Source organism: the organism of the source record quoted next, unplaced genomic scaffold (assembly GCF_019419815.1).
Source record: "Pyrus x bretschneideri cultivar Hongxiangsu unplaced genomic scaffold, Pyrus_bretschneideri_v1 Contig265, whole genome shotgun sequence".
In the NCBI taxonomy this organism is placed as follows: Eukaryota; Viridiplantae; Streptophyta; class Magnoliopsida; order Rosales; family Rosaceae; genus Pyrus; species Pyrus x bretschneideri.
Window position 1 is genome coordinate 383,521 of NW_025999574.1, and position 13,532 is coordinate 397,052.

At 38.9% G+C, this 13,532-nt stretch overlaps 1 protein-coding gene and 2 pseudogenes across 1 annotated transcript; all 3 read right to left on the bottom strand.

Moving 5' to 3' along the window:
* Window positions 1-1,045: 1,045 nt before the first annotated feature.
* LOC103933419 lies at window positions 1,046-1,553 on the bottom strand (annotated as a pseudogene).
* A 4,985-nt stretch (window positions 1,554-6,538) lies between these two features.
* LOC103933417 lies at window positions 6,539-10,329 on the bottom strand (annotated as a pseudogene).
* Window positions 10,330-10,398: 69 nt separating this feature from the next.
* LOC125478769 lies at window positions 10,399-12,941 on the bottom strand. The gene is made up of 5 exons (XM_048587341.1): window positions 12,272-12,941; window positions 11,469-11,657; window positions 11,011-11,354; window positions 10,554-10,650; window positions 10,399-10,502 (listed from the first exon to the last, which is right to left on the bottom strand). Exons 1-5 carry the CDS (start codon window positions 12,939-12,941, stop codon window positions 10,399-10,401), a joined length of 1,404 nt encoding a protein of 467 aa, XP_048443298.1.
* Window positions 12,942-13,532: the final 591 nt, after the last annotated feature.

A 13,532-nucleotide genomic window follows, 5' to 3' on the forward strand; every position in this document is an offset into this window, starting at 1 on the left:
TTAATGCTGCTCTGAACATCAACATGAACAAATAAGCCAATTGGGTGCAGTAAATCAGTAGAAAGGTTTTCATTTCCAACTAAACAACAAAAATATATGGTAGCTAGAGATAAAATCCTGGTTACCAAGTTATATTTATAATAACCAACCCTCATTGCACATCTTAGTCTAGTTCAGCATCTTCAACTTCTTCATTGATCCTCCGGCACTCCATGAAGATAGAGAACGTTGTTACATCTCATCTGCAGGAGAAAAACATCAAGTGTTGGCTTCGTATTTTACCTTCGTGAATGCATCGCATGTTTAAGAGAATGCATCGCATGTTTACAAAACATATTAAAAAGTTAAGGAAGGAAACAGATTTGTATTCACTGGAGAAAAAACTTAGAACTTGAAGAAGAATCTATTGTGTTTAGAATTAGATGCGTGGCGGTTCGTCACAAAAGTTCCACCCAGTAAATGATAAATCTCCAATATGACAAACAGAAGATAGCATTTGAAGCATTGAACACATCAAGGAGCTCTTCCCCATTTGTACTATATACATTCAGTTCATTTGCAGCTATGCTTCATATATATATATATATATATATATGTGTGTGTGTGTGTGTGTGTATGTGCCAATAAGTAAACACATTCTAATAGCATTCGAATTCATAATCACATCATAAGAGTTGCTCACTTTAGAAAAACAAGTGACGGGGACCATACTTTAATAGGGCAGCACTAGGGATGGGTTGAAAAAACCAAAAACCGAAAAAAACCAGATCGAAAATTGAATTGAAAAAAAAAACCAAACCAAAAGTACAAAATCGAACCAAACCAAACCGAATAAATATATATTAATTTTATGTAAAATTTTAATTATTATATATAATGGATATTTATTTCCAAATTAATTTCAAGCCCAAACTTTAACCCCTTCAAGCCTAAATAGAACGTTAGACCTATTAGAAAGTTAGGAATCCCATACTAATTATTTCTTCATTTCTTCTCCCCAGCCGTGATTTTTTCTATTTTTATTTTAACTATCATGCCGCCACCTTCAGGTCCTTCCTCTCTCTCCCATTTCTCTCTTGCTTTTTTTCTTCTTTTGTTCTCTCAGCTCCCTCTCACCCATTTCTTTCTCTTTCTTTTTGTCTCCCCTGATATCATTATTTTCTTCTCCTCTTTCTTTGTCTCAGCTGCAGCAGCGGCAGCAGCACCACCACCACCACAACCACAACCACAACCAGTTGCAGCAACTGCAACAGCACCACCTCCACCAGCCGGTACGGAGGCCAACTTTCCCTTCCAGAGGCAATTAGCTCTGTGATGTCATTACCCTTGACTTCGGAAGGCAGAAGTTGAATCCTGTCATCATCAGCCTCCGCACCAACGGAGCCAAGGTTGTACTTGAGATCTTCGGCGGTAGGGGTGGTCTTGCCGCCCAACACAGCCAACAAGTATGCAGCGACCACCTTCATCTCTGCTTGAGAGGGCTCTGGATCTGCGGAGTGTTGAGAGAAAGGGTAAATTTGCAGCCGAATGCGGAAAAAAAAATGTGCTTCAAGCTCCAGATATTTAAAAAAAAAAAAAAAAAAAATTCATGAAAAAAACCGAACCGTTTCAAACCGAATCCTAGTTTTTGGGTTTATATCTGAATGGTATTTTGTCTTATCTTTGTAGTAGTTGACTTCATCCTAGGCTGTACCACTAATTCTTCTCTTTGTAATACTGGAGTTTGATCCTGCCATTTGATTGTTTCTCTATGCCCCTGACCTTTCCCCGCCAACGGACCGATGCTTTTGGGCTTCGGGTTGAGCAGCACCTTGCCACTGCAAGAGTAATTCAAGGTTAGCTTCTTGACGTAATTCACGTCCGTGAAAGCCTTGACGTGGATGGCCGGAGCATTAGACCTGGCATTTTCAACCCGATCTGTTAACCCCGATTCGATCTCTTAAATTAGTATTCGGATGAATGATAAACAGGTCAAATGGTTAACCTATTAAATAACGGATCATTTTGGATGAACCCGCGAAACCCCTTAACATTCGTTATTATGAACTTTTGTGTAATTTCATTTTGGGTGACCGCTCTTCTTTCTCTCTGAGCACAATTTATAAGCCACAGAAAAACACCTCCCTTAAAGAAACGCTAAAAAGGGAGAGATTCATCCAATCCTTTTTCCAAACAATCTCTCTCTCCCCTCTCTTCTCTGTGACATCTCAGGCCTCCAATCCTTCATCCAACCCTTTGATCCTTCCCAGGTTTTACTTTATATAATTGTAATATTACAAAAAGTCTGGCTTTGTGTGTGTGTGTGTGTATTCATATAGTTATTGCCTAATTGGGTTGATTTGTGAGTTAAAATTTGATTAATTTTAGAGCTTATAAGACTTGTATTTTGGCTGAAATTTGGTGGTTTCTGTTGAATTGTTAAAGGCTAAAATAGGTGACTTGTTAGCTTAATTGGTTGAATTCGGATGATCCGTTCACTTAACAAGTTGGGTTTGGATGATCTGTTAAACACGATCCGTTTATAGGTCTAATACACGCACACGCAGTAGCGCACATAATTTTAGTCCGATCTTCACCATCATCATCTATTTAAAACCCAAAAGACATCACACATCATGCAAGGAGCAATGCAAACTCTAAGAGAGAGCTAGAGAGAGAAAGCTTAGAGGGAGAGAGGTAGAGAGAGAAAGCTTAGAGAGAGAAAACTCTAAGAGAAAGCTAGAAAGAGAAAGCTTAGAGGGAGAGAGCTAGAGAGAAAAAGCTTAGAAAAAGAAAGTTAGACAAAGAGCTTAGAGGAAGAGAGTTAGAGAGAAAAGCTTAGAGAGAGAAGGTTAGAGAGAGAGAGAGCTGTTGTGTATTTCTACAGAGCAAAAATTTGAAATTAAATGTGTAAGAAAAAAAAAATTACGTGATTATCTTGTAGAAATACACTTGTAGAAATACACAGCAGCTCTCTCTCTCTCTAAACTTTTCTCTCTAGCTCTCTCTGTCTCTCTTAGTTCGTATTGCTCTTTGCAGTATGTGTGATGCCTCTTGGGTTTTAAATAGATGATGATGGTGATGATTGGACTGAAGTCGTGCGCGCTATTGCGTTTGCATGTATTCCGCATTCCATGGGCTATGGAGTTAAAGAATTTTAAACATTTGGAGTATTTATTGATTTGCCCTCAATTTTATTTTAAAGCCAATTAATCCACTCTCAATTTTTTATGATCATCTAGATTCACCCACACACCGTTGGATTTTTCTTATTCTTCTTCTAATCATTCATTCCGTCAATTTTTATCACGCCAAGCCAAGCGTCAAACTTTTTTAACGTAAAAATGTTACATTGTTGCTTACTGACACCTATACTTTTTTCGTTTGGTAACTTTTTATTAGGGGCAAACGGTTGATTTCTCTAAAAGATAGCATGGTAAATTGTATTTTTTTCGTCTCGCTTGATTTTCGCACGAGGGTACCACCAAAGTTTCTAGACATGCCCATTTTCATATGAGTACATAAAAAGATGTTGGATTACACGATCCGTTTTTTAGTTCCAGAGTCACAATCTTTAGAAAACAACTACCAACCTACTACAAAAATAAAATGTTATCTATCTATTATTAGATTTGCAAACTATATCATCATAAACTTAAAAAACTACTTAATTTGTAATAATATACTAATTGACCATTGTACCATCCATGAAGCTCTCTTTATTCAATTCAAGACTTCTATTTCTTTATATTTTTTGTTAAACAATATATTTGATAAATTAGACGCTAGATTGAGATTTGTGATTTGTGATTTTGGATTTTGGATTTTGGATTTCTGTTAAGTATTTGTATTCGTATTCATAATTGTATTTGTTTGTTTGTTTGCTGAGGAATGAAGAGTTGTTCCAATTTTAACTGATTCACTATATGTAGTTCATTGATTTATTTGTGCCGTTAATTTTTACTAGTTTATGGCCTGGTTGTTTTCGAGATTGTGCCTGAAATGCGATTAACCGAGACACATAGGATGAATAGGATTGCCAAATAATATTAATTATCCACTTGGTTGTGGGTTCTGCTTGTTTAGGGAGAAAGTGTTGGAAAGTGAAAAATGTTCACTTTGTCATTTTCTTTCTGTATTCTAATTGTGCTGTTCCTTACTGGTTACTGCTGCCGCTGATTCTGCATTGTTTGTACTTTGTACCCCCGTTTGGTTTCTTTTTGGTTACTTTGTTTAATGAGGATCGCATGGAATCTACCTCATTCAATGCTCGTGGGTTCTCCGTCCTTCGTGGGCATGCTGATGATTGTCTGCCACCACTGGCCTGGTAGGGGTTGGCTTGTCTCTATGCATTGCTTGATTTTCAATTTTTTCAGAATATGTCTCTGCAGCCTCCATGGCAACAATTGGTTGCAACTGATTTGCATGGAAATGAATGGCATTTTCGGCACATATTTTGAAGTTGGCTAGATTTTTTTGTTGCATTTTGTCTACGTCACATTCAATATGTGTGGTTTTACATGCATGTTCCAGAGGTGAAAATGGAGAGCTGCGTGTTGGAGTAAGGAGCCGTCTTCTGTTATTTCTAGTCACAGCATGCATCTTGGAGTTCTGGCTGCTGCATCTTATGCCATTGCAACTGGGACACTATTTTCTGTACTCTACAAGCCAAGGTCTTGTCTATTTTGCTTTATATGGAGTCAAATGAGTTCGTATCGTATCTTATTTGTTACCAATGTCCTTGTAGTCTTATTATGTGTAATTTGTCAGACTATTTCTTATATTTTGCACTCTGATTTTGTACGTGTGAATGATGGTGTTTAGGCGAAAACTATTTGATAACAATTTTGTTTTTAGTTTTCACTTTTGTGCCTAAGATATGGGAAATGATGGATAAGAAGATGGTGGGAGGGAGGGGAAGCAAAAAGACGAATGAATGAAAACAAAATCTGGAAAGTAAAAACAACTTAAAACAGTTCATGATTTTTTTAGTTTTCATTTTGTGTAACCATCCGTCTACATTTCTTCTGCATCTCTGCCCCCTTCCTTTCTTTCTCCACTCTTGTATATCTCTCATCCTCTCTTGTTCTTGTCCTCTATCTTTAACACAAGAATGAAAACTAAAAACTTAAAAATGAAATAGTTATCGAACTGTCCTTAAATATGTTAAAGAGTTTTGTTATTGGTGCTGATATTTTCTTCTGTTGGAGTATATTTTAAAATGGTTGGCAGCCTAGTTGGTTGGGTTATTTCTTGTCTTGATGTTACTCTGGTAGAATATACCTACCTTGTTGGAGGAATAAGAAATCTCTTAATAAGTTAATGGGTAGTTGGGTCATTTGCTTTATTTCTTAAATTTATCCTGATTCCTGACAAAAAATTATTTGCTGGGTCCATTTGTGCCAGAACAAGTCGATCCGAGTTCCTTGTAAGTGTCAACAAGTACGTTGAAGCTCGCAGTCAGAAGCTATCTGTTGGGATGAGGTTTAAGCTGAGATTTGAGGGTGTGGAAGGAGACACAGCACTGGGAATGGCTGTAGGCTGTTCGGAATTAAGTTTCTTGAAAATTCTAATTTAGAAGAGGCTTCTCCTGTGGTTACGGCATCCGGAAAGTTGGGGGATATTATACCTGTTTCATCATTTGATGCCGAATCTGACCGACATTCGGAACCATCAAATCTCAATCGATCTGATCATCCTTCAGGAAGTTGTGATGCCGAGAATTCATGTCTGACAAGTTGTGATGCTGAGAACCCAATGACCCAAATTGAAAATGCCATTACCAAATTATCAAACCTCTTGACAAACTTATCAATTCCTCCTGCCCAGGCTGCTGCTCTCACCGAAATTCCGACTTCCACCGGCCTTCAACTGCTTGCAGTCAAAAGAGAATAAATGATTACAACTGTGAAGAAGCTCAACGACCACCAACCCTATTATCCTCCCCACCACCTCAACGACCACCACCGCCACCACCCGGCCACTATTGCTGCTCATACTCCTCCTCCTCAACCCAACCCTCGGCTCCACCCTTACCACCATGGTTGGATGCTGACTACATCTACGAGACTCCTTTGGCACCTCCAGTCCAGCCTGCCCCAGAGTTTGACTATCACCATCATGATCCAGTTCCAGGCCAACAAGAAACTGCTTTCAACACCAAGGCCAGCAGCAGCATACAGTATCTCCATCCAATTCCGACCGCATCTTATCAGCAATAAACGGATCCAAATCCTGCGTATGGCGTACCGGTTATACAAACACAAACGCCCAAAGCAACAAGGGAGAGATTTTATGCTGCCGCCTCCGCCACTTGGGTCCTGAATTGTGTTCTTCGCTTCGGCATCCGTTTACTTCACTGCTTCAGTCCGTGTTTTTGCATTCGTGAAGTAATCCTGCAGTGGTGGAATATCTCAGTTGAATTGTTGTACAAGGCAGACTAGCAGAATAGCATTTCTGAAAGGGTATGGTATGTCAATTTGTACGTGCACTTGGCATTATACATGTCATAGAAATTAGAAAGCTCGTGCAAAAATATGTATCGTATAATGTTTCGGTCTTGGCAGCAATTCTGTATGTTTTCCTACATGGTAATGGTTACATCGGCAAATTACAGGGAACCGCTCCTCGTAGGATAACATAATCCAAAAAAAAAAAAATGGCAGGATCAACTCAAAAATGAATAATAAAAAACGACGGTCTACACTGGAAACAATATGTACATCTTGAGGACAAAATTTTATAGGATGCTCGTTCCAGGACTTAATCGACAACCACCATCTCTCTCTTGCTCGGAAAATGAAATGCATCCACTTGCAGTCTTCCTGCATGAATCTTTCGAACCCCCTCCTCCCACTTCTAAACTCCCTTTACAAGTATAGGGAAGCTGCAAAGACAATGACCCTCTTGATCTTCGAAACAGCCTCCTCAAATTTTGATTCAAGCTCAGTTTCCCCAACAGACTTAGCTGCTTGTATAAGTTGCTGAAGGACCTCCTCTAATCTCCTAATTGGCCTGATCAAACTGCCTTCAAAGCCAGGTGTAGCTGACATGATCTCGTAGAATTTGGACCCTTCCGCCCATGCATACACAGCCTCCATAATATCAGGCCGAAATGAACCCACAAAGCTGTCAACATCAATTTCGACCTGTAGTGTATATAATACAAAACATTTTAACGGACGGTTAAAATCACCTATACAGCGAGAGTGTAAAGAAATTCAAGCGCATGTTCTACAGAGTTGAGCCAATTTAGACCAGTATAACCAGCAGGACCGATCAATATATGTACACTGAGAAATGACCATAGAAATTTGTACAAAAATGCAACTCTTACCACATATTTGTACCCTCTCTCTAACAGAGATAGGACCCACATGCGTTGGCATGCCCTACCTCTATTAGAGAGATGGTGCAAATGAAGCAACTCTTGCCCTACCATTTCATTTAGTCTATGCGTCGGAATCTCTTGGTGGTAATGATACTTTACAATGAATCGAATCTGAGCTTCTAACTAAATTTTACTGCAGAATATGCATGCATACCATATTGTTTGAATGTCTTTAGAAAATTTGAACTCATTCTACTTTTAAGGTGTTAAAGACGAATCTCTGGTAGAATGATGATATACAAGCTGATCACAGAAGCTTGTAGAATAAATATTCAACTGTACCAGAAAGGAAGCCAGTCTTTTACCTTGCACTCAAGCTGAACATCAGCAACCCTCCGAGCTGGATCTTGTAATTGTGAAAATAGCAGGTCAAGCTCTTCCCTTGGTTTTATAGCTTCCTTAAGCTTCTCCTGCCACACAAAACATGAGAGAAGAGAAACCATCTCTTCCACTTTTATGTCCTTGAAAGCCCCATTGAACATGAGCTCAGTCAGGGTCAACTCCTCTGCACTACTGATTTCACAAGCAACTTTACCCTTCAATTCCACAACATCATCCTTCGTAACATTGCATTTCAATCCACTCAAATTATTTTAGTATTTATATCTAAGGCATCAAAGTGATGGAATTCCTCGTTTAAAAGCAAAAAATTAAAAAAGAACTTTATGGTTACAATAGAAAATGAGGGACGAGAATTCATTACCCTAGCCTCCGAAGGACCCGTTTTCTTGCCTTCAGTTCATCTTTAAAAGCCAATGCAGTGGAAGAGCACATTGTTTTCTTAATTGATTTGATCTTGGCGGCCAAATCCTGCTTCATATGAAAAACCTTGAGCTTTTGCTCTATAAGTGGAGTTCTTGCAACTTCATGCCTGTCAAACAGGTTCTCTAAAGCCTCCATCCTACGAGACACCCTTTTTGTATGAACTACTTTCAATCTGAAGAACGGAAAATCCAGTTGAAATTAGTAACACAGAATTTTAAAAAGAAAATAATAAGAGAAAAACTAAAAGTTAAATTGCACTACTGCAGTAGCATACCTTCATATCTTCTTCGGGATCGAGTAAGGGAATCTTTCCTTTATCAAATCTTGACAGAGTTTCAACAACTCTCTTCAGTGTGTTTTCTTGAGCTGGTAGTGGCAAAAGATCCTTAGGAACGACCATACAAAGTTCACTCATACTATTTATCTGTTCAGAAAATATAAGTCAGCAAAATAACAAGCTTTTGGGTAAGTGATGAACAAAATTAATACTCTGCATAGTACAGAATTGAAAATGACCCCTTAAAGAATTGCCATAATGACTCGTATACAAATTTAAATCTTATCAAAAATAGCAGCAGAAATTTGCAGAGAATATTAATAAGGTCACTTTGCCCCGTGAATCACTGCGTCAGAAACATGAGGAACATTGGTTACAGTTACATAACCAATATAAATCATCAGCATTCAGTACATCATCAGAGTTCAGATGAGGTTCCAAAGCATCAGGCATTTTACCTGAGATATGGAAATGGAGACAACAGCAGGTTCTCCTGGCTCTTTCAGAGGGATAATTTTGATGGTTTTCTTTGCAACTTCACTTGGACTCACCCCACATCTTGTCAGAACATCCACCGTGTGGTTTGCATCTTCGGGTTTTCTACTTGCATCATCTGGACAACAGAATGAGTTGTTTAGCAACCTGAAAAATCAAATCAGAATAAAGACTCTAAGCAATTGAGTGTCCTAACCTTCTGAAACAGTTTTCACCCGTTGAAAATTAAGTATCACTCCCCATGTGACTGGGTCGTCAAAGGAAAAAGAAGAACTTTCATCACTTTTAGCACATTGGATTGAGACAAGCCTGCCAGGTTTCAGAAATGGTAAGCAGTACTTTGGAGTTTTACCCTTCTTTTTGTTAAATCCACCCAATCTTCAAAAAAATAATAATAATAAAATAAAAATAAAAAATAAAAAATCTCACAACTGATAACACCAGAAAATCAAAGAATTCAAGAAGCTTGAGAAAGAAAGGTTTTAGAGAGAGAAAGAAGATAAGCAGCGGAAAAGAAAGAGGCAACTGAATTGAATTAGAATTGTAAACGTTTGTACAGTAGCTTTTATAACACTCCTCTAACTGATTTGCCTATGTGGCACTCCTCTACATTATATCCTAACCAATCAATACTTAACACTTGTACTTCCGTTATTATCCCCCCTCAATTGCAGCCAGGAACACCAAGGCTGAGATTGATGCAGTGCTTAACAAACACAGGACAATGAAGTCCTTTAGTAAGAATGTCTGCAACTTGATTGTCTATGGAGATATAGTGCACCACGATATCTTTCTTCTGCACCCGTTCACGAACAAAATGATAATCAATATCAAGATGTTTAATCCTGGAATGGAAGACAGGATTGGTGCTAAGAGATAGTGCTGAGATACTATCACAGTGTAAATCAGGAGGAGCAGGTAAGAACTGATGGAGATCTTTCATAAGGGACCGTATCTAACACACATCAGCTGCACAATTAGCTAGAGCTTTATACTCAGCTTCTGTGGAGCTTCGAGACACAGATGATTGCTTCTTGGATTGCCACGAAACAGGATTAGAACCAAGGAAGACTACATAACCAGTGACTGACCTCCTGGTGTTGATATCAAAAGCCCAATCAGCATCGGAATAGGCAGAAATGTGAATATCAGTACCTGATCGATAGGTAATTCCACACAGTAGAGTCCCTTGAAGATATCTGAGTATCCGTTTGACTAGGAACATGTGTGCATCAGTTGGAGTTGTCATATATTGACACACAACATTGACAGAATGAGCAATATCAGGCCTGGTGAAGGTCAAATACTGAAGTGCTCTAACAATACTGCGATAGGTACTTGGATCAGACAAAGGTTGCCCCACATATAAAAGTAACTGAGTATGAGGCTTTGAGGGTGTTGGTGCAGGCCTACAATTCTCCATTCCTGCTCTTTTGATAAGCTCGTGTGCATATTTAGTCTGACTAAGAAACATATCTCCATTGCCTTTATACTAAATATGCAGCCCTAAGAAGTATGTGAGCTTTCCCATGTCCTTTAAATCAAATATTTCACTGAGAGCAGTAATCACACCCTGAACTTTGATGATATTCGAACCTGTAAGTATTATATCATCTACATATAGGAGTTACATAATAACATCCTCACCATCTGTCTTAACAAAGAGGCTAGTGTCAGACTGAGAAACAGTGAATTCCATCGAAGGTAACACACCTGTGAACTTAGCATTCCAGGCTCGTGGAGCCTGCTTAAGTCCATACAAGGATTTAACAAGTTTGCAAACATGGTTTGGTAATTTGGAATTGACGAACCCCTGCGGTTGCTTCATGTATATTTCTTACTGCAACTCACCATGCAGGAATGCATTTTTGATGTTAAGTTGGCGAAGTTCCCATTTGTGACTCATAGCAAGTGCAAGAATTAAACGCACTGTAGTGTGTCGCACCGCTGGACTAAACGTCTCGGAGTAATCCAGACCATGTTCCTGTGTATAACCTTGAGCCACTAAACGTGCCTTGTATCGAGATATACTACCATCATGATTCTTTTTCAATTTGTATACCTATTTGCTCCCAATAATAGTTCTATTATGAGGATGAGGTACAAGAACCCAAGTCCCTTGCCCTTTAAGAGCATCAAACTCATCTTGCATAGCTTGCTGCCAATTTGAATTTGTAGCTACGACTTTAAAAGTCTTTGGTTCTTCACAATCAACACTCTCAGCCAGAAAAGAAAATCCATCAGAACACAGAGATCCATTATCAACTCCCAATGACTGTAATTCAGGTAAGCTAGCATAAAAAGCAGTATAATCTCTCCTCTCAATTGCTCCAGTTTGAAGTCTTGTTGTCATAGAATGTGTTCTAGACGTATTAGCAGGAATGGAACTAGAGGATTGATTCCAATCACTCACAGAGATAGGAGGTAATACCTGAGGATGTGCTGGACCTAAGACAGGTGACAAAGGTTGCTGGAGATCTTGTATAGGAGATGAGCTTAATGACTCAGATTCCTGTGTTCCATATTCCTGCCTTTATAACTGAACTGGCTCTGGAGATATACTGTCATGTTCACTTGAAGCTCTGAAAGGAACCAGAATTGGAGTAAAGTTGACCGAGAATGGTACAGATTGACTACTCAACATCACAGAGGGTTTACATTTTGTAGGAAACACAGACTCATCATGAATAACATGCCTACATAAGACCAACTTCTGTGTCTGCAAGTTGTAACAGATAGCCCCTTTGTAACCTGAAGTATATCCTAAGAATATACACATGGAGGATCTAGTTTGAATTTTACTGTCATTATAATGTCTCAAGTATGGAAACACAGCTGAGCCATATATTTTCAACTCCTTCAAAGATGGATGCTTATCATACAAACCAAAATAAGGTGAATTCATTTGTAAGGACTTAGAAGCCATTCTGTTTATTAAGTACACAACATGTGCATAAGACAGATACCAAAACTCCTGTGACAACCCAGCAACATTCATCAAAGTTATTGCTATTTCAACCACATGTTTGTGCCTTCTTTCAACCAATCCATTTTGTTGTGAAGTGTATGGGTAGGAAATTCTATGAACCATTCCTTTGGACTGCATAAATTCTTTAAATGAATGACTGACAAACTCACCACCCCCATCTGATTGTAAGCACTTTATTTGGGCTCCAAATTGAACCTCAATATTCTTGTAAAACTTGACAAATATCAAAAACACCTCTGATTTATTATATAGTGAAAAATCCACATGTATCTTGTACAATCATCAACAAATACAACATAGAATCTATACCCTTCTATAGACTTAACTGAAGAGGGTCCCCAAACATCGGAAAGGATTCTATCAAAAGGTAAGATACATCTAGATAACTCATTATCAAAAGGTTTGCGAGTAATCTTCCCATGAATACAATTTGTGCACATGGTATGCTTATTATCCGTAGAGACTGGAATCTGAGACTTAGCTAACATAACTGCCATGACTTCATTTGTAGGATGCCCTAGCCGTTGGTGCCAGAGAGAAGACTTGATCAACTGTCCAATAAAAGCCTTTGGAACTGTCCATGAAGACACAGGAATCTGGAACAACTCGTGAGGTCTACTCCTTCCTTTGTACAAGATCTCCCTTGTCACCTTGTCCTGCACAAAGAAATTGATGTCATCACAGATAACCCAGCATCTGTTATCTTTACACAGCTGCTTTACAGACATTAGATTCACACCAAGAGATGGAACATGCAGCACATTTTTCATTATAATAGAATGAGAATGTGTTTTAATACTTGCAGAACCAGTATTCTGAATTGGCAAACCTTGACCATTGCCAATTTTAATTTTCTCTGAACCTTCAAAAGAAGAAACTTGGTGTAAGCTAGCAAGATCAGATGTCATGTGGTGTGATGCTCCTGTATCCACAATCCAATTTGCAGCATTGGAATATGATGGTGAACTCTGAACATTCATCCCTTGCACTGCAGGTTGGACTTGATATGAAAGATCAGGTTCATGTATGTTCTGTGGACCATTCATCCTTTGCATAAAAGGTGCATGCCCCTGATATGAATAATGAGCAGCAAAATTCGGAGGCTATGGAACAAAACCCTGTGATGGAGGAATCACTGAAGAATGACCAGGAAATGTAGGTCCAAGAGAAGCAGGAGGCCCAGAGGGTTGGTAGGAGTAATTTCCCCTATGATAACATTCCAGAGCACTATGTCCCATTTTTCCACAAATCTGACATTCAGTATTGAAATGTGGTGAAGTACTCTGCACAGTTCTATAAAAACAATTCGGAGCAGTATGCCCTTGACACTCTCGATGTAATGTAGTTCTAGACTCAACATTTCCATTCCAACCACTATTATTCCTGTAATTCGACCCTTTACCTTTGAAGCCTGATCGATAAGTACCATTTCCCCTTGACTGTCCTCCACTGTAAAACCTTTGTTGACATCCAGGAAACGGCGCTGAAGATTGATGTTGCCTTGAATTGTCTTGTGGATGCTGCTCCAAGTGACCAACACACCCACCACCTGAGCCGTAAGAACTTTGATTAGAACCATACTCAGGTTGCATCATTTGAGACTGTGGAAAGAATGACATTTGTTGTGGCAGTGGAGT